Below are 20646 nucleotides of genomic sequence, written 5' to 3' on the forward strand. Positions count from 1 at the left end.
CTGGCTGATGTGAGAATAAAAAAGGAGAAGCCAGCCACTCTGTACCACATTCAAACCTCCACCATAGAAGCACTAGGGTGGGGGACACAGAGGGACAAAGGACATGTGCTAGAACTTAGATCAAATGATAAAACCCACCCTCACGAATAAAACGTAAAACTAAATCAGCCGATAAGGCGTTGTCAGATAAAATTAGCGGCAAAGAGCCCGGTAACCCAAGATTTTGTCACTGGGCAGTCAAAGTGGGACAGTGCACCAGAATACGGGCCACTGTCAACCGGGTGCCGCACAGACACTCGGGTGGGTCTCCACGGCACAGGTGGTAACCGTGGGTCGCCCGAGTGTGGTCAATGTGGAGCCGGCAGAGGACAGCCGATTCCCTGCGAGAGGCTCGCAAGGAATACTTCGACACATTCGTAGTCTCGTTAATGACACGCAGTTTGTCGTGTGTACTGTTATGCCACTCAATCTCCCAAAGCCGAAAAACCCTATGGCCTAAGTCAGAATGCAGGTCAGGTTCAGAGATGCTCATCTCCAGAAGCGGTTTCCTCATAGCCCGTTTGGCCAGCCCGTCGGCTGACGTGTCCTGGGGTCCACACAAAGACCGGTGAACGACGGGACCGGTCCGGGGCGTAGACGGATTCCTAGACGGACGCTACCCGAGAATGGCAAGCTAGCACTGGTCGGTAGCTTGCAGGCTACTCGAGGAGTCAGTACACAGAACAAACGATTCCCCGGGGCACGAACGGATATACTGAAGGGCACGAGAGATGGCCACCAGCTCTGCAGTGAATACACTGCAGCCGTCGGGCAAGGAATGCTGTTCAAAATGGCCTCTGTGGACATAAGTGAAGCCGACGTGACCGTCAGGCATCGAGCTGTCAGTGTAAACCCCTTCAGTGCCGCGGAACATGTCAAGAAGAGAGAGGAAGTGAAAGCGGAGAGTGGTAGGAATAACTGGGTCATTAGGGTCGTGCGAAAGGTCCAGACGAATCTGTGTCCCAGGTGTACACCGTGGAGGTGTATGCAGATGGACCTGGATGGGAGGTGGTACAGGGAAGGACTCCAGTTCAGACGTGAACCGCAATCCTTAGCTCTGACCTGGGCCGCCGAAGCGGGAGATGAACTGCAGTAGGTGGAAAAAGGACACGGTAAGTTGGACGTTCGTGAGAACTACGAATGTGTTCGACGTAACTGGTGAGCAGTTGTGCACATCGGATCTGCAATGGAGGGACTGCGGCCTCCACAAGGACGCTGACCGACGGACTCGTCCTCAAAGCTCCCGACACTAGGCAAATGCCACAGTGGTGTACTGGGTCGAGTACACGCAATGCTGAGGGCGCTGCCAAACCTTAAACCAGACTTCCATAGTCAAGGTGAGATTAAACAAGGGCTTTGCAGAGCTGCAGCGGAGTAGAGCGATCTGTATCCCAGTTGGTGTTGCTCAGCCAGCGGAGAGCACTGAGGTGCTGCCAGCACTTCCGCTTAAGCTGACGAAGGTGAGGTAGCCAAGTCAATCGGGCATTGAAAACCAGTGCTAAGAATCAGTATGTCTCCACTACAGTGAGTGGATCATCGTAAAGGTGCAGTTCTGGTTCCGAACGAGCGGTATGACACCGACGGAAGTGCACGACACCTTAGCGGCCAAAAACTGAAAAAAGTGGGTAAGCACGGCAACAAGGTGTTGGCATCTGGAAAAGTCTCGTGGGACACAAGATTATCAGTGGTAGAGCACTCCTGGTGGAAGGCGTCCTGACATGGAGCCAGTAGGCCACGTGACTCCAGGACCCAACCCAACCACCGACACACCATACGTTCCAGCAGCTTACAATGTTGGTGAGGCTGATGGGCCGATAGCTATCCACATCAAACAGGTTTTTGCCGGGTTTGAGTGTTGGAACAATGGTGCTCTCCTGCCACTGTGACGGAAAGACACCATCGCACCAGATCCGGTTCAAGATGACGAGGAGATGGCGTTTGTAATGAGACGAGAGATGTTTTAATCGTCTGACTGTGGATCCGATCCGGCCAGGAGCTGTGTCGGGGAAATGTGCAAGTGTGCTGAGGAGCTCCCACTCCGTAAATGGGGTGTTGTAGGATTCACTGTGGCATGTAGTGAATGAGTGGACTCTCCTTTCCATCCGCCATCTGTGGGTGCGAAAGGCTCGGGGATAGTTCTCCGACGCAGAGGGTCGAGCAAAGTGCTCGGCAATTGCGTTTGCGTCGGTACATAACGCGTCATTGATGGTAACGCCAGGGACACCTGTTGGGTCTGGTACCCAAAAAGACATCTGCTCTTCATCCAGACTTGGGAAGGTGACATATGGCACTCGATGGTCGACAAGTATCTCTCCCAACACTCCTGGCATACACGGGCACGGAGCCGCTTAAGGACTATCAGATGCTCTAGGGAAGGGTGTCACTTATGTCGCTGTAGAGCTCGCCAGCGCTCTGTAATTGCCTCAGCGACTTCCCGCAAGCACCGAGGTATTGTCTTTCGCTGGGGGGCACCCTAAAGAGCGAGGGGTCGCGTTTTCTGCTGCAGTAACGATTGTGGTAGTCACCTGCTCAACCACCACATCGATGTTCCCATATGGGGCAGAGTAAATGGCAACATCAGAGGTGAAAGTTTCCCAGTTCGCCTTGTTTAAGCCCATCTGGGCAGGCATCTATGGGCCTGATGCCGGGGCAGTGACAGGAAGATGGGGAAGTGGTCACTACCACACAGGTTGTCATGTGCTCTCCAGTGGATAGATGGGAGAAGTCCCGGGCTGCAAATTGATAAATCAATGGCCAAGTAACTACCTCGAGTCACACTGAAATGTGTGGCGGCCCCAGTATTTAAGAGGCAGCAGTTGAACTGACAAGGGGAGGCCGCCAATTGTGAAATTGATCGATTCATAGTGCGCATAATAAAAGCTCATGGCAAGAGGTGTAATGTGGCAAAGCACCAATATGCACTTCTCAGCCATTGTCGAGAAAATCGACAGTTAAAAGAAACCGTTGCCGTGAAATACTCTCTACGATTAATAATTTTCTACAGCGTCGTGGCGCAGCGGTAAGCGCTCGGGTTCGTAATCCGAAGGTCGCCGGATCAAATTTCGCGCCATGCAACTTTTTTTTTTTTAGTATTTGTTTTTTGTAAAAAATTCCCAGCAATCAGTTGCAACAATTATGCATAAGTTGTTGAAAGTCGTTTGTCGTGGAAAAACTGGCGACTTCGAACATCATTATGTTTTCCGCAAACAAAGTTGTATTTCACAAATGTTATTAATTATCTTCATAATGTTATCCACGTATAGTTAATGGAAGACGTAGAAACGATATTCCGAAACGAATACGTATAGCGTAAGTCAAATGTTCGAATTAGAATAGAGACACCACGAACACAAATTTGCTGTGGCAGGTATGAAATATAAACTCCGTTACTCGCTCGTTACACTTGAAGGACAGATGTTGAATGGGCCGAAACGAGCCGCCGCATAACAGTGTAGTTGCGTGCTAACTTCGAAAGAAGGTAGATGCGGTCCCTAGCGCAACTTATAACATCGTCGAAAATCAGTGCGGACGGGAGAGCTTTGGTACACCCTGTTAAAAAAAAAAAAATAAAAGGGAAAAATTGAGGTGGTACAATTGGAGAGCGATCCGCCTTCACCAACATGCATAAGCAATTCATTAATCGTATATATATTTGAATTACAAAAAACTAATAATAAAAAAAGTTGCATGGCGCGAGATTCGATCCGGCGACCTTCGGATTACGAACCCGAGCGCTTACCGCTGCGCCACGACGCTGTAGAAAATTATTAATCGTAGAGTATTTCGCGCAACGGTTTCTTTTAACTGTCGATTTTCTCGACAATGGCTGAGAAGTGCATCTTGGTGCTTTGCCACATTACACCTTTGGCCATGAGCTTTTATTATGCGCAGTATGAATCAAATCTGAATTTCACAATTGGCGGCCTCCCCTTGTGAGACAGTAAAGTTTCGACATCTTTGCCTTGGCCAGTAAGCACGGTGTCACTCCACAAGGGGGAGGGGAGGGGGGGGGGAGGGGTGAGGGGGGAGGGGGCGGGGCGTTAAAATCTCCCAAAAGTAGGAAAGGTTTAGGGAGTTGATCAATCAGTGCAGCTAATGCATTCAGCAGTACTGCACCATCTGGAGGAAGATATACATTGCAGACAGTTATTTCCTGCGTCATCCATATACTGACAGCCACAGCAACAAGAGGGGTTTGAAGGGGCACAGGTTCACTACAGACTGAGTTTAGGACAAAAGCAAACTCCACCTGACACTCAATTACAGTCGCTACGGTTCCTGTAATATCCCTTATAGCAGTGGAGGGCAGGGATCCGCAATACTGGGAACCAGGTTTCTTGGAGGACAATGCAGAAAGCAGGTGTAAAGCTTAACAGTTGCCGTAGCTCAGCCAGGTGGTGGAAAAGACTGCCACAATTACACTGGAGGATGACATTGGCAGTTTACACCTCAGGGTCACCTGCTGCCACTGACTTTTTGCCCGAGCAGTCTATATCCATCGGGTCTGAGGGTCCGGCGAGATCAAGGTCCTTAGCCGACACCTGAATCTTCACCCCAACCTCAAATGCAGAACTTGTAGGTAGCGGTGGTGTGGGTGCTACCGCAAATTTCTTGTTCTCGGGGGTCTTCTTTTTCGATTTCTTGCACTGTTCCTTGGTTTTCCCTGGCTGGGAGGACTTTACCAAATCAGCCTCCAGGACTGAGGATGAAAGTGAAGCCCTACGACCAGCTGCTTTTGGGCTGTTCAGCTGCTGGCAAGTGTCATCTTTGCCACTAACAGAAACCTGGGAAGGGAGTGATTCAATAGATCCCTTCCTAGTGAGAGGAGCCGAAGAAGGCTTACACTTCTCTGGCTCGGAAGTGTGGACTTTGATCCCTGATGATTGGGGGGAAGGGGAGGGGGGGGAGGTTGCTCCCAAAGTATGTGGTGCAGGAGGAACAGAGAGGGAGGGAAGTGCCCCCCACCGTCAGGGGGCGGGTGTAGCCTTCTGATTCTGAGAGGCGACAGGAGTGCAAGGAACTGATAGGGCATCAACTGTTCCCGTAGCGGCGGTGTAAGAGGAGGTCATAGCCACAGGATGTAGGCACTCAAATTTCCTCTTAGCCTCAGTGTAGGTCAGTCAGTCCAGGGTCTTACATTCCACGATTTCCCTCTCTTTCTGTAAAATCCTGCACTCTGGCGAGCAAGGTGAATGGTGCTCTCCGCAGTTGACACAGATGGGAGACGGAGCGCATGGAGTATTGGGATGCGATGGATGTCCACTACCTCAGGGAGAGGGAGGAGAGCAAAAGAAAGGGATGGAGTGGGAGATAAAGAAAGGGAGAGGGCGTGTGTGTGTGTGTGTGTGTGTGTGTGTGTGTGTGTGTGTGTGTGTGTGTGTGTGTGAGAGAGAGAGAGAGAGAGAGAGAGAGAGAGAGAGAGAGAGAGAAAGGGGGGGGGGGGGAGGGAAGTTCACTTAATATTTTATTCATCTGTCGATGACAGACTGTATTCACAGCTGTAAATTCACTGATATGTCCTCACCAATAAACTGACTAATCAACAATGATTCACTGTCCTAAATGCCAATCAATCAGCCAGCTGTGACACACTGTGCAAAATAATCAAATTCCAAACATTGGCAAAATATTTCTAAGTCCTAAAGGGCGCAAAATATGTCGAACACATACTGGTGCGACTGGACCACCACTCGTGCAACTTTTCCCAACTCAGATCATACTGAATCACCAATTCAATACCAACTGACTGCCCTACTGCTGACAAAATATCCTGCGAGACTTAGATGCTCAACTTTTAAGGTCTCGATCACCACCTCCAGAAAAACTGTCGCCCTTCTCGCAGTCTCGGCACCTTCACTCACAAAAAACCTGCCCACTGACGTCACATACGGACCACCTGTGATCGTCAGTTCTTTTACACAAATTTGATCAAAATTCTGTTTGCGCCATCAGCTACTGTGCTAAAATTTCCCACTATAAACATATATAACAACAGCTTACAGGTGGCCCTCATTGTAAAGAGGACCAATTGGGTTAGAGACAGGAATGATGAAAAGACTGTTACATAGAAGCTTTCAGCCAAAGCCTTCTTCAAAAATAAGAAAATGCACAAATATTTACACAAGCAAGCACACCTCCCACACATCACTGCTATATTCGGCCACTTTGACCGGGGATACCAGTCGTGTGTGTGAGGTGCGCTTACTTGTGCTAATGTGTGTGCATTTTTTCTTTCTGATGACGGCTTTGGCTGAAAGCTTGGGAGGCTAGCAAGGTTTCCTTCGGATGGTCCATAAACAGAGTGGCATCGGAGGGTGGCACGCAGGTGCCCACCGCCGTTTCTATACCTTCCCTTCAAAGGAGATGTAGATGTGTGTGAGGATAATGTTAGTGGTGTGTATGAGGAATGAGGTAATGGGTTTGGAGAGGCAGTTTACACCTCAGGGTCACCTGCTGCCACTGACTTTTTGCCCGAGCAGTCTATATCCATCTTGTCTGAGGGTCCGACGAGAGGTAACATTCAGTAGCAGCATGGTCACAGGCAAGAGGGATGTTGATCTACAGAAAAGTAGCATCAAAAGTAACAAGTACAGATCCAGGAGGTAAAGCGGTGAGGACGGTGGATAGTCGGTGAAAGAAGTGGTAGATTCTTTTGACATGGGGAGGCTAGATTTTGGGCAATCGGTTGGAGGTCTTTGTCAGTGAGGGCCGAAATTCTTTCATTGGGTGCACAATAACCGGCCACAATTGGGACACCTGTGATTGTTGGGTTTGTGGCTTTTGGGGAGCACGTAGGTGGGCGTGTTGGATGGAACTAGATTCAGAGAGAGGTTCTGAGAAGGACCCAGCAGGGATTCGAGGTCACATTGGACTTCCAGAACGGGATCACCCTAGCAGAGTTTATAAGTGGAGGAGTAAGAAAATTGGCAGAGACCTTCCGCAAGGTATTCACTGGGATTCATAGCAAGAGTGGTGGAGCTTTGTCTGCTGGTAGGTTATCTGGACATTAAAATAACATGTCTAGTAATGATGGCCCAAGCCTGACAAATGGTGAAACTGTACATTTTCGTCCATACTTGTCTCATTGTTATTTAAAACACAGAACAAATTGTTATCGAGGAAAACTGATGGCCTTACATCACATGATAAATACAATTTAAAAAAAAAAAAAGAAAGAAACAAAGAGGAAAAAACTGGTAGTACCCTCTCAGAGCGCCAGAACTCCAGAACTCACCTGACGGAGTGTGCCCGCGGTGCCTTGGGAGAGACGGCGGCCGTCAGCAGTGGCAGGGAGGCCGTGGCGGCGCCCTTCTGGCCCAGCCGGACCAGGGGGAACTGGCCAACGGTGCGGTACTGCGGCTGATGTGTCACGGCTGGCGGTGACAGTGGGCGCCGATTCTCGTCCGGCGACATGCCGGGACTGGCACCGCCCATTCGGGAGTAGTACACGGAGCGCTCGGCCAGGCCCGGGCTGTTGACATCCGCGTAGAGTCTGCGAGTGCAACAGATAAGGTAACTGTAAACGTGGCAGCTAAAGTGGTCGGGACACGCCACACGACTTTACGACAGTGACTACCTGGACGCAATTGTGTGCAAAGATGCACACAAAAAGATCAAATATGAGGTTATCCCAAATCGTTCCTCGGGTTTCGAGACGATTGACCGGCAAATGAAGCACAGAGACTGGTAGGAAACAGAATGTTTGATCCACTCAAAAACTTTAGAAGGCCACCTCGTGGCTCACGTGCACGCTATACGGCAGGCCCGTGTCGCCACTCTGTATGATGGTGACAATGTGGGAAAGGAGACTTTGTGTGTCAGACTGTGCGAAATGTGTGTCAGTTACGAGTGTTTAGTGTGTGTCCTACACAGCAAATACGGTAAAGTTGCACCTGGTCACCTGAGCTTTTTTCACTGGTTTTGCCTGTTTTGTGATGTGGTTACCTGTGTGAAGGGAAAAGGACAAGGTGACTGCATGTCTCACAGCAGATCGTGGAGTGTGTACTAGAGAGCTCTGTGCACAGCCCACAAAAATCAACAATTCATGAAAGCCATGAACTAGGCATTCCGCAGAAAATGTTTTGCGGCAGCACTTGCAATTCAAATCCTACCATTTGCAACTGTTACAATATCCGACTCCAGATGATTATGCCCACTGATTGGAGTTTCGTAACTCAATGAAGAAAGCTATGGAAAACTATGATGACTTTGTGAGGACACTGATATTCAGTGATGAGGCAATTCTCATCTGTTGGAAAATGTGAATCACCACAATCGCGAGAGTGTGGGGTACTGAATTGGCGGGTCGACAGAAGCGTCCGATCCCACGCGTCGGCTTTGACCCGTGACGTAAGGGTGTTGTTGTGCGTGACGTCATGACGGCGCGGAGTTTGGTTTGAGTGTGGCTGTCTCCAGTTCTGTTTTATCTTATTTTATTTACTTTTCTGATCTGTTCGTTCTATCTCGTGAGATTTTTTTTAAATTTAAAAACACTTATTACTTATTTTAATTATCTGTTCCCTCCAATTTCTGTTTTAGTTTATTAAATTTATTTTTCTGATCTGTTCGTTCTATCCCGTGAGATTTTTTTTTTATAAGACAAAAAACACTAATCAGCTACTGAAGCATCTTTATCTTCTATGGGTTGCAGGGGTTACGACCCCTGGGGAGGTGGGTGGGTATTCATGCATGGCTGTCTTCACTTACACATTGTAGCTACGCAAGGCGTCTAAATTTGTTTATATTTCGTTTGCCCCCCACCCAAAACACCCCATTTCCCGCGCTTGTCCCGTTAGTGTCATTAGGCTTCTTGTGGAAAGTGTGTGTGTGTTTGTTCTTGTTTCCGCCATATTTGTGACGTCATGGGTCAAAGCAGACGGGCGGGATCGGACGCTTCCGTATTTCCGAATTGGCACACACCCATGTGGAGTTGGAAAGGGATTTGCTAAAAGTGTACGTCATGTGTGCCATATCCAAGACATAGGCGTATGGTCCCTTTTTTTCTGTCGAGAAGGCAGTGACAGATAAAATGTACGTGGATATGTTGCAGCCGTGGTTGTTGCCACAACTGACAGCTGATGCCTCAACTTCTTTCACCTTTCGACACAATGGGGCTGCCCTCACTCTGGCACAATTCTCCACATCTTTGTCCAAAGAGAACTGCCGTTATCACTAGATAGGGTGCACTGGTCTGGGCAATGTTCCTTTCTTACTGTGTTCTCCAGATCACCACATGATTTCATTCTGTGAGATTAAGTAAAGACAAGTGTCACCAACACTGCAAGAACACATCACTGCTGCTGTGAGACACATAAATGGAAACATGCTAGTGAAGGTACGGACAAAATTGGATTAATGTTTGGATGTGTGCTGGTAGACCAACAGCGGACATGTTGAACATTTGTGTAATTTATCAGAAACTTGGTGAGTATCTATATTTTCATGTTGTATACTTGTTAATAAACAGTGTATTGAAACCCAATGAATCATTTAGGTTAACTCTGTACAACAGTTAAAAACAATAACGACAAAAGCTAACTGAAAAGTTACAAAATACAGGCTACAAAAGAATCAAAAATTGGGAAATACGGAAGCGTCCGATCCCGCCCGTCTGCTTTGACCCATGACGTCACAAATATGGTGGAAACAAAAACAAACACACACACTCACTTTCCACAAGAAGCCTAATGACACTAACGGGACAAGCGCAGGAAATGGGGTGTTTTGGGTGGGGGGCAAACTAAATATAAACAAATTTAGACGCCTTGTGTAGCTACAACGTGTACGTGAAGACAGCCATGCATGAATACCCCCCCATCTCCCAAGGGGTCGTAACCCCTGCAACCCATAGAAGATAAAGATGCTTCAGTAGCTGATTAGTGTTTTTTGTCTTTTTAAAAAAAAATCTCACGGGATAGAACGAACAGGTCAGAAAGATAAATTTAATAAACTAAAACATAAATTGGAGGAAACAGATAATTAAAATAAGTAATAAGTGTTTTTAAATTAAAAAAAAAAATCTCACGAGATAGAACAAACAGATCAGAAAAGTAAATAAAATAAGATAAAACAGAACTGGAGACAGCCACACTCAAACCAAACTCCGCGCCGTCATGATGTCACACACGACAACACCCTTACGTCATGGGTCAAAGCCGACGCGTTGGATCGGACGCTTCTGTCGACCCAAAAATTGGAATGATTAACCATGAAATTATATGCACTTCACATACCGCAATTTATGCTACAATTTTAATACTTATCCCGACTATTTCATTATAAAATGAAAGTTCAAATAAAAAGTTTGAAGGTGTTTTAAGCTGTTGTACCACTTGCTGACCAACAATGTTTAATGATTTTTCTGAAGTTTCACCACCACAAGTGACTGGCACTCTCAAAGATTCACCCTCAGTTGCTGGTAGTAGACTGGAGTCGAGTCCTTGGCCGAGTAATCTCTGTGCAACATTCATAATAGGGAATTTCCTTTGTCATTATCACTGCAGATCCTCCACTGCTACTTTCAATGGTTGTTCATTGTTCCCAGGATTCAATTATCTTGGAGATTCCCATTTTCTTGTCAAAACCATCACTAAATTTACGGATTTCAATAGATTCCCTGAACAAACAGGATTCCCAAGTCTTCTCCACAGCAAGAACCTCTGTCTTAGTGAATTAATTATGTGGTCAGTCTCACACGGCACAAGCTCCACCGCATCCGATTTCTCCACTTGTCCAAGCCTGAAATGCTGTTTATGTTCAATGGCCCCAGTATCGACGGAACAACCAGCTATACCAACAGACTTTTCCATATGTGCATGACACGTAATATATTTCTAACACTTTGAGTGGACTCCTTCCAACAATCCTATTCCCAATAAGTGCCAAAGATGTACTTTACTTATGATTACTGAGTAAAATTATTGATAACCTACATTATAATTTCACTAAGTACTGTGACATACCATAAAAGTGGCATTAGCATTATAATTCCTGTAGAGCTGATTAATGAATATGATATTTCTGACATGCTATCGACATGAAATTTAACTAATTTCAAAAGGACAGTAATGGTATGTTTCCTATTAACAGTTCAGTATGATCTTTCATTGAGGAAACTATAATAATGTGACAATGTACTACTGCTGAGATGTGTATGGTAATTATAACCATCTGAAAATGGTTCTAGAGCCAAAATAGCAACAGCATACTACCAAGGAAATAAAATAGCAGTTAAATGACAAAAGCAGCATCACTTAGAAATTTCACAATGGAATTACATCTTCCTTTCTCCACAAACATCAAAATTGGATGTACCTTTGTGTCATACATAAAGGGATTTCGAGGACACTGTAGAGCAAACTATTGAGCAATCAAGATTGTCCAAATGTTTTTGATGTGGCTGGAATGCTGAACAAATTTAAAAGGAGGAACGGCAAACTGAGAAGCTGTCCTTTCAGACCTCTTGTGCAAAAGCAAAGAGGAAAGGAAAAATAAGTGGTTACAACATGTAGAAGAAATTTTTAAAGGTGCATCCACATGACGCATTTGCGCATGTGCTTCAATTTCCAACAGTGCAACTATGCATGTACATTTGTGCGTATTTAATTTCCTGGAAATGGAGCCTGTGCATCAGAGCATTGCTACCTGGCTTTGGTGGGAATCTTTGTGCTGTTTAGCAGGTGACACACAGCTCGGGACCGAATGTGTGTGTTTGTGCAGTGTGCTGAGGTTAATGGTGTGAAGCAATTTATGAGCAATAATGTCTGCTAACTCTGATGGAAGCACATCAAAGTTTACTGATGATTACAGACAAACAAAAAAGTCATGTGGAATGCCGCTTCTGAAGATTACTTGAACAAAAATCTGAGATGTGTTGTCCTGAGCATCACATATTAGATAAACAGTCCCCAATCATATTTCTGTAAGAATAAGATACCGTAAGTTCTGAAGTAGGATAACTGAGAAGAATGACCCAAAAATTTAAGAAAAATGTATATGAAAAATGGACAAATATTAATATTATGGCGACTTAAAATCACAAGTGAGGAGCCTGACATCTGAAAAAAGAAGTGATTGAGTATGTGTAGCTCCTTTACAAACTACTAAATACAGAAAAGTAGCACACCAATGATGAAAACAATACGAAACTTATAAACACAACCTCCCTTCTAGTGGACTCTGGTGTCTATGAAACTTGCAGATTTGTCAAATCCGAGGATGTTAATCTACATATCATATTTCATGATGAAATACAAATAATGCATTGAAAGTAAATTAACCTTCACATAAAGACTAAGAATCTCCCTCAAGTATTTCTCAGTTTCAGTGATATTAACTTTAACTTTTATTTATTTATTCATGTTTCATTTATCGAATATGCAAGACAATTGCACGGATATTGAATGAGTCATAATTATACAGTACTTGTAGATGCCAACAGATACAAATTGTAATATTATATAGGAACAAAATATGCCAAAAATTACAAGCTTAGGGGCAATTCCTACAGTGAAAAGAGGTATAAATCAATCAAATAATAAATTAAAATTAATCCACATCATAAATTAAAAATTTTATAGAACTGAAATGCTTTGTTTTGAATTCAAGAATAATTCAAACAAGAATATAAGTCATCAGTTACTAGTTGACAAAATTTCATTGCCAGCCTTATTGCTGCAGTTTCCCAAGCAGAAAACCTAAAATCTCGTTGTGAGCACCACCTGAAATTGGCAGACAAAACCTTGTCATCGCTTTGTATTTGTCATACCTCTGTTATAAATATACTGCTTTACATACAGCCACTTCCATGTTTTCTTTTTCTGTCGCCTTTTCACCTCTATAAATGCAACACAACCTCACAACCAAATAAGGGGATTTGTAACAGACTGCTCGCCCAATGAGGCGCCACATGGACACAAGAATGCCCATGCATCCATGCGTTGTTTCCACAAATTTTATTCTCATGCATCTACGACTGTGCACCATGAAAGAGGCATCGTGGGGACATACATTAAGACACAATCTTTGACAATATTTAACAGAAGGGGAAATTTTGATGTAACCTGGTGATATACCTAAATGTTGGACAATACTCAGTGACACCTCTGAGAAAGATCAAAACAAACATCCTTTGTCATAGCATAGCTATTTAAGAGCAGTAGATGGAGACAAAGAAGAAAAGAGTATCTTCCCCCATGACCTGTCTGGGCATAAATGCCATGCACTGAAATATTCCTCAGTGCTCCATAATGTGCAGAACTCATACCATGACAAAAAATTATTTAGACCAAGTCACATGGTTAAGTAGACAGTGTGACACTGCTCCTACAGACCAACAGCATCATTTATAGGATATAGATATGAGCTTCCAGAAGTGACCGGTGGACGACAGCAGTAAAAGTGCACTTACAAGGTTTGTGGCTTTTCCGTCATGTGCTGCAATTGGTAACTGTTTGTGTGATGAATGATGGGAAGGGGACATGATGAGTCAAATGATTAGACAAGACACTGGTGAAACCAATGAGAAAATGAAGAGTTCAATAAACATTGTCATTATATGAAATGTATTGAATTACATGGTGGCATAATAAAATATAGTGTGCAGGATGTTGTCATGTAAAAGAGAATACTTGATGAAATTTGAACTCATTGGTTCCTGTACAACCAAGACTTCAGAAATCGGGAACATTTCGAAAATACCCAACAAAGTTTTTGAAACAATCAGTGGGCTACTCTACAGACCAGCCCATCACCACTGTATGTTTTCCTCCAGTCACACTCACTGGTTTTGCCAACTCTCAACCAAACCAACTTCTCAATCTAACCTAGATGTCGGACTACACTACAGACTAGTCCATTAACATAGCCAGTTTACCTCCAGTCACACTGATTGGCTTTGGCAACTCTCAACCAAAATATATAACACTAATACCAAACAGTAGCCCACAAGAAATCCTGCTATTTTCCAAGAAACATACAAGGAGTATGGGTCGACAGAAGCGTCCGATCCCACGCGTCGGCTTTGACCCGTGACGTAAGGGTGTTGTCGTGCGTGACGTCATGATGGCGCGGAGTTTGGTTTGAGTGGGGCTGTCTCTAGTTCTGTTTTATCTTATTTTATTTACTTTTCTGATCTGTTTGTTCTATCTCGTGAGATTTTTTTTTAAATTTAAAAACACTTATTACTTATTTTAATTATCTGTTTCCTCCAATTTCTGTTTTAGTTTATTATATTTATCTTTCTGATCTGTTCGTTCTATCCCGTGAGATTCTTTCTTTTTTTTTTTTTTTTAAGACAACAAACACTAATCAGCCACTGAAGCATCTTTATCTTCTATGGGTTGCAGGGGTTACGACCCCTGGGGAGGTGGGTGGGTATTCATGAATGGCTGTCTTCACTAACACGTTGTAGCTACGCAAGGCGTCTAAATTTGTTTACATTTAGTTTGCCCCCCACCCAAAACACCCCATTTCCCGCGCTTGTCCCGGTAGTGTCATTAGGCTTCTTGTGGAAAGTGTGTGTGTTTGTTTTTGTTTCCGCCATATTTGTGACGTCATGGGTCAAAGCAGACGGGTGGGATCGGACGCTTCCATATTTCCAGGAGTATATATCAAAACCAGTAACCAACTTTATAATGCATAATAGACAATCACTAATCATCGATCTCACACTATCCATGCTGAAAACAAAATCAATTAGTATCTCCCACCAATCCAAGTCATTAGATTCAGCAATTCTCACTGGCTATTGCATTCTACCATCCGATACGCTACGATCATCAGAAATGAACTGCCTACAGCAGCAGGAAAGCTGCCAACACTGTGAGGACACTTTAAACACTGGCAGAACTCCCATAATGAAATCTAATTTCTTCATCCACACATTTGCTAACTACTCTTGAGAAAGGGGGCATGCATAAGCATAAGTAATTTACATCTTTATTTCTACTCCGGAATGAAGACAGTGGACAAAATTTACTTCACTGAGTGCTTGTTGTGAATCTACGCTTGCTGTAAAATGCGGTGACTATCTTAGTTAATTTATGTCACTGTGTGCTGTAGCAGTACTTTGTTTACGTACTAGTTAAGGAAAATCCATTTATACCCCACATCACACACTGCATAATCTTTACCAAATTTCTACAAAACAATTGAAAAATTTAAGACAGGCCAGAAAAGCAAACAATTAGCATAATGCTGCAGATCAGCTGTCAAAAGACATAAAAATCTTAATAATCATATTTTCTGTGCCAAGTCAGTCAAATGGAATGGACAGCACCTGCAGATCAACTCAACCTGTGATATCAGAGGTTGTGGCATCATGCAAATGAGAAGTAAATAGAAAACTGACAATATTTTGTGAAATGTAAGTGTTGGTGTCAGACTGATTTGTAAAGTAACTCAACACGTTAGGCTGGAATTTGACAATTTGATTGAGAGTTGGCAAGGCCAATTATGTGAATACAAAAATTTTAGTTGGGGGAGATATATTGCTCTAACATAGCCTGAGGCCCACATTATGTTGAAAAGTGACAATCTGGTTTTGAATTGGAGAAGCAGTATAAAGATTTCAGTTAATCTACACTTCCAGCCTGCCATGGCCCATGTTGCACACTATGATACTTCCTCCATCAGAGGCTCTACAGAAGGTGGCAACTGCACTTAACTACTCTTGCCCACAGTGGGCAGCTTTAACTTTCTACAAAGACAGTGGTGAAAAAGTGTGAGACATCTCAGAAGAATCTGCAAGATTAATAGCATCTCTGTGTGCAACATATTTCGACATACAGAATGCACGAGTCAAAATAGGAGGCAATGTGGAAGGAAATAGGCAGAAATCCAAATAAAACAGGTATTAACTCCATAAAGTAAACCCACGTATAACAAATTAATATTATTGTGTAAAATAATGGTCTGCTGATCACACTCTCATGAATTAGACCCAACAATTCCATGTCATAATTATTCCTGTGCAGAAACTAGGTCTGTATATAGTAATACCTAATACAATTAATAATTTCTCAGATAGGCCTATGTAATTAATTTCCCTGACTAGATGAATCATCGTGCCCGAGTGGAATTAGAATTTTTGGTTCAATGAGATTATGAGATTGTTCTCTTCAATCTAAAGATTGGATTGTTGTAGATCTCTCTCTCTCTCTTTTGTTTGAAATGCCTTTATTGCGTTCCGCAGCGGTGGAATTAAACCATGTAATTCTGTCGAAACTGAATTAAGAAATGAGAATTGAAGCGGTAGACAAGCTTTGTCATTTGCGCAGCGAAATAACTGATGGTGGCCCAAGTATACATACATGAAATACAAAGTAGCAAAGGCAAGCAATGCATGTTAGTCAACAGATCAGTCTTTTACCTTCAACAACTCTACCAGACTAACACCTCACTTCACCTAGACCTAGTGCAATACTACAGATCAGCCTAACGACACACAGTAAGGTGTAGAGAGGGAAGGTGGCGCGTCTTCTGTAAACTTGATGCACTGTGAAATATGAAACACACTAAGCATCACAATGAAAATCCATTAACTCCTCGCTGACTTTCGCTGCAAAAAAGGACAGGTCTAACGAAATACACACACACACACACACACACACACACACACACTACATACCTGAGATCGAAAGTCTTGTTTGTATTAGAACGAGGAGACGCCAGGAGAGGTCCACCCACATTCTGAACTGTTCTCACACTAGCGTTTTTGGGCGACCTAGCCTTCTCGGAAAGGGGAGAATGGGCATTCCTGTTCCACGGTGATGACTTGTAGGCATAACCCATAGCCTCATTGTATGACTGTTTCTGCGGCGACCTGCTGTCACTTCTATTACACACGTCCAATACACTTCGATTCGCAGGGGAGAGACGATATCTCGTTGGGCTGGAAACACTACGACTAATGTTTAAATCACTGTTTCTTGAGTAACGGCTTCCATTCGTTGCGATCGACACACGCCTCAGCCTTGAAGTCACTGGTGAATCTGCCCGCGAAATACTACGGATTTCACTTTTCGGTTCATCACTCACCAACCCTGATCGCTGTTGAAGATTCCTAACAAAAGAAGACATTGTTGACTGCAACCAAATTGATGTACTCAAAATCGCTGACTTCAGTACCTCCACATGGAAACCTAGGTTGTTAGCTTCGTACTCCAAGTACAGGTACGCACACACACCCAAAAACGCTAAAAACACTGCCAGGTACGCAGACAATACACCAAGAGCGATTAGAATAAACAGTGCAATAAAAGTCTCAGCTCGATTTTTGAAAGGTTGCATGTTCACGAAATTCCGTCCATGTTTCCCTTGCTACTAACATGGCGTACGTTATTTTACTATAGGTGGCAGCACCGGAATGCAGGCGCGAACAAGTTGAAAAGTTTTCCTCAAAGAGGCTCCTCGACAGAGATTACTGGATAAAACCAAAGTGTTGGAGTGTGTAGGCATGACGCACTCGATGATTCGATTGATATACTAGCACCACGCTACCGAGCTACATCAAATTCTTATTGTTATTATAATCACCACGAAAATAAAAACGAAACTTTGTGGCAGAATGGTTATTTGTATTGCCTAATGACACATTAACAGAAACGAAAAGCCAGCAGTTACTTTCTGCTGGTGAATGATTCATCTAAGCTATACTGTAATATGCACTGTTCGTTTCGATGTGACTTCAAACCTTTATGTTTATTATACGTCCACGAAGGACAGTGAAAGGAATGGGTTGTGTACCAAGGCACTGTGACGAAACGCGTTGATAATTCACTAAATACGTTACAGTACGTCCGGGGCGTTTCCGCGAAGATGACACATTCCTACTATCAACGAATCGATGGCCTACGGTTTCCTGGCTGTAGCCTACGAAAGTCAACTTTGTGACTTCTTATCCCACTTCTTGCGACGAGGTTTCGGAATGTGAACTGTTGAACTCCACCTGAAAATCCTCGTGTGTGTTAAAAAAGGCTTTCTCCTACACCATAGTTCATATGGTGTTTCATCTCCATGTGTGGAACAACTTGATAGGCAAGCAGCTGTAGAACGGCTCCTTTGGCAAGTTGGCACCGAATATCATAGTATGGGCTTTTCCTACCATTGTTTGATTAGCTCTCCATAGGAAGACAAATTTGCTGTGAACCATTTTGTACTGTAAGCTAGTGGATGGTACCTTCAGAATTCAGAAATATTTTTGTTGATTGTTGACATATTCAGCCTATGTGCTTTTCCGCCATGACTTTGAATGTTTTTATTAGGCCTATCTGCGTGACCTCAGACTTTTTCCTCAGAAAATAGACAAACATGAATCTTGAAAAAAATCATCATTAAATGGGAGAAAATAAAAGTTTCCAGCAGTAGACGCTGTCTCCATTGACAGTGTACTAAGTCCAAGAAGTTTTTAAATTGCATTTTGCTAGTTTTGAACAACAGGCATTACTGTTTTACCATGCTGCACAACTCCCATGGCTCCTTGACCACACTGTCCTCATCTAATTCTATTGAAACCTTTCCCAACTTCAGAATACTTTTCCAATTCATATTCCTAGTCTGTGAAGCCATAGGAATCTGCTACCTTCTATGTAGTAGCATTTCACTTATAGGACTATTTAGATATTTGATGCCATTCTTATGTCATGCAGTAGCTGCCATTATTAGATGATCTTTTGGCAGTTAGTTCACCTTCTGGATCATAGGTGAATTATTTCTTTTAATAAAGGTCATTTTATGCCCTTTGCTTACAATTTTAATAACTGAGAGCAAATTCACAGCTGAATTTAGGATGTGAATGGTGTCAGATGCTTCTGCTGTTTTATAAGAGGTCACATCAACACTTCTAGAAGTCTTTGATAGTTAGCCTTCACCTCCTGCACTGACCACTGAGCTATTGTGTGGCTTGGCATTATGAAGCTTCCCTCGACTCTTAGTGATGCAAGTTGAGGCACAAGGATCTAAATATCACATTTTTCATTTGTGAGACTGTATAGAATCTCCAGCAAGAAAGGCTTTCTTGTGTTCTATTTTCTAGTTACATTTCCTTTATTGTTATTTTTCAATGAGCTTCCTTCTCTTTTTGCTCTTGTTAGAACATTATTTACGATTTGTTGCACTTGAAGCATTTAATAATGTTTACTTATACATAATGCTAATTCTTCATTTCCATTTGCAACTTCAGTTTGACATTTTGTATTAGTTTTACTTCAATAGAATGTGTGGTGATACTTGTGCTGCTGTTTTTAAGTGCCATAAGCACAGATTGATGATAATCAGGTAAGCCAGCCAAGAACAAAGTTCCTATTCACTCTTCTCTCACTACGAACATCATTTCATTTAGGGCTTAACCTAAACTCGGATATTATGATTTGATTGCACTAGTAGTCTACTGACTTGGATTTATCTAATTCGGTTGTGACTAATGTTCTAAGCAAGTCCACTCTATGTGTGAGTCAAAATCTTGGAATTCTTATTCCAGTGCATCCGGGCTTCTGCTGCTGTATTTGCCTCCCTTTTGTGGGAATAATTTGTCTTTTCAGTTAAGAATATGGTCCGGGAATGTACTTTTCTGTCTCTTTTCTTCCAAGAGTCGTCCAGTTTCATCAGACCTGAAAGAGAGTTTTCTATAACGTACCACAACTTGTCACAGACCAAGTACATCATTGTGGCAAATTCCCACATTCAACAGTTTTCACATATGATCAATTTTTTAGTTACTGGAAGTCCAGATGGAGCTCAATCACTCATTTTTAGGTCTGAATAAAAAAAATTATTGGCAGTCTGCATGCACAATGAAAATAAAATAAGAAAGTTCAGCTTGTACATAATAAATAACAATAAATGGTTTATTTGTCCATAATAACTTAACAGTCATGGACATAGTCAGTTTACCAACACAATAACATTAAAAAAAGTTTAGAAGTAAAGATAAATTATACACAATAACATTAAAAATCCTTGATGGAGTACAAATAGTTATCAATTAACAGTAGCTTTAATTTTGCGTTGAATATGTTTCCTTTTAACAGTTTTATATTATTTGGCAATCTGTTATAAAAATGTCTTCCAGCAGAAAATGGACTATGATCTGTTGCTGTTTTATTACTAAATTTTATGTGGTAATCCTCTCTCTCTCTCCTTTTTTTTTTTAAAAAAAAAATTGGCTCATTCCGCATGAAATGAGCCAAGTGGTCATTTTTTGAAAATCAGTACAGTAAAGATTTAGGTGTGGTAATACACTTACAAAATATCTAATTTAATGATTTGAAACTCATTTATATTGTATTCAAGATATTTAGTTATGAATTGACATCCCAAAGATTGTAGTTGACTATACTCCATAAACGCCAAAAAACTTCATTATATTTGCTGAACTGATATGCAGTCTGTGAAACAGACGATGCAACAATAAGCACCTTACCGTTTAACAATAGCTTTTCTTTATATCCTGTGCTGAATATTTTTTGCTGGTAAGCTTTCTTCTTAATTTTTTTCTCTTTTTGAAAGTGATACGGATTACTGTCACACCGTGACAAGAAAGAAGATAAAGTTTGATTCTTGTTTGAACAAATACTTCAAAATTTTTAATATTATAGGAAAGTGAGAATA

The 20646-nt window shown here is 42.8% G+C and overlaps 1 protein-coding gene across 1 annotated transcript in view; it reads right to left on the reverse strand.

The window, feature by feature from the left end:
• The window catches only part of LOC126426851 (mucin-19), a 129301-nt gene extending 111941 nt beyond the window's left edge, over window positions 1-17360 (reverse strand). Inside the window, exons 1-2 of the mRNA XM_050088872.1 lie at window positions 16667-17360; window positions 7274-7531 (exon numbers count right to left, since the gene is read on the reverse strand). Coding sequence (XP_049944829.1) covers window positions 7274-7531; window positions 16667-17328 — 920 coding nt within the window. The 5' untranslated portion in view covers window positions 17329-17360. The remainder of the gene's footprint in view (window positions 1-7273; window positions 7532-16666) is intronic.
• Window positions 17361-20646: the final 3286 nt, after the last annotated feature.

This window comes from Schistocerca serialis, chromosome 11 (assembly GCF_023864345.2).
Source record: "Schistocerca serialis cubense isolate TAMUIC-IGC-003099 chromosome 11, iqSchSeri2.2, whole genome shotgun sequence".
Taxonomy (NCBI): domain Eukaryota; kingdom Metazoa; phylum Arthropoda; class Insecta; order Orthoptera; family Acrididae; genus Schistocerca; species Schistocerca serialis.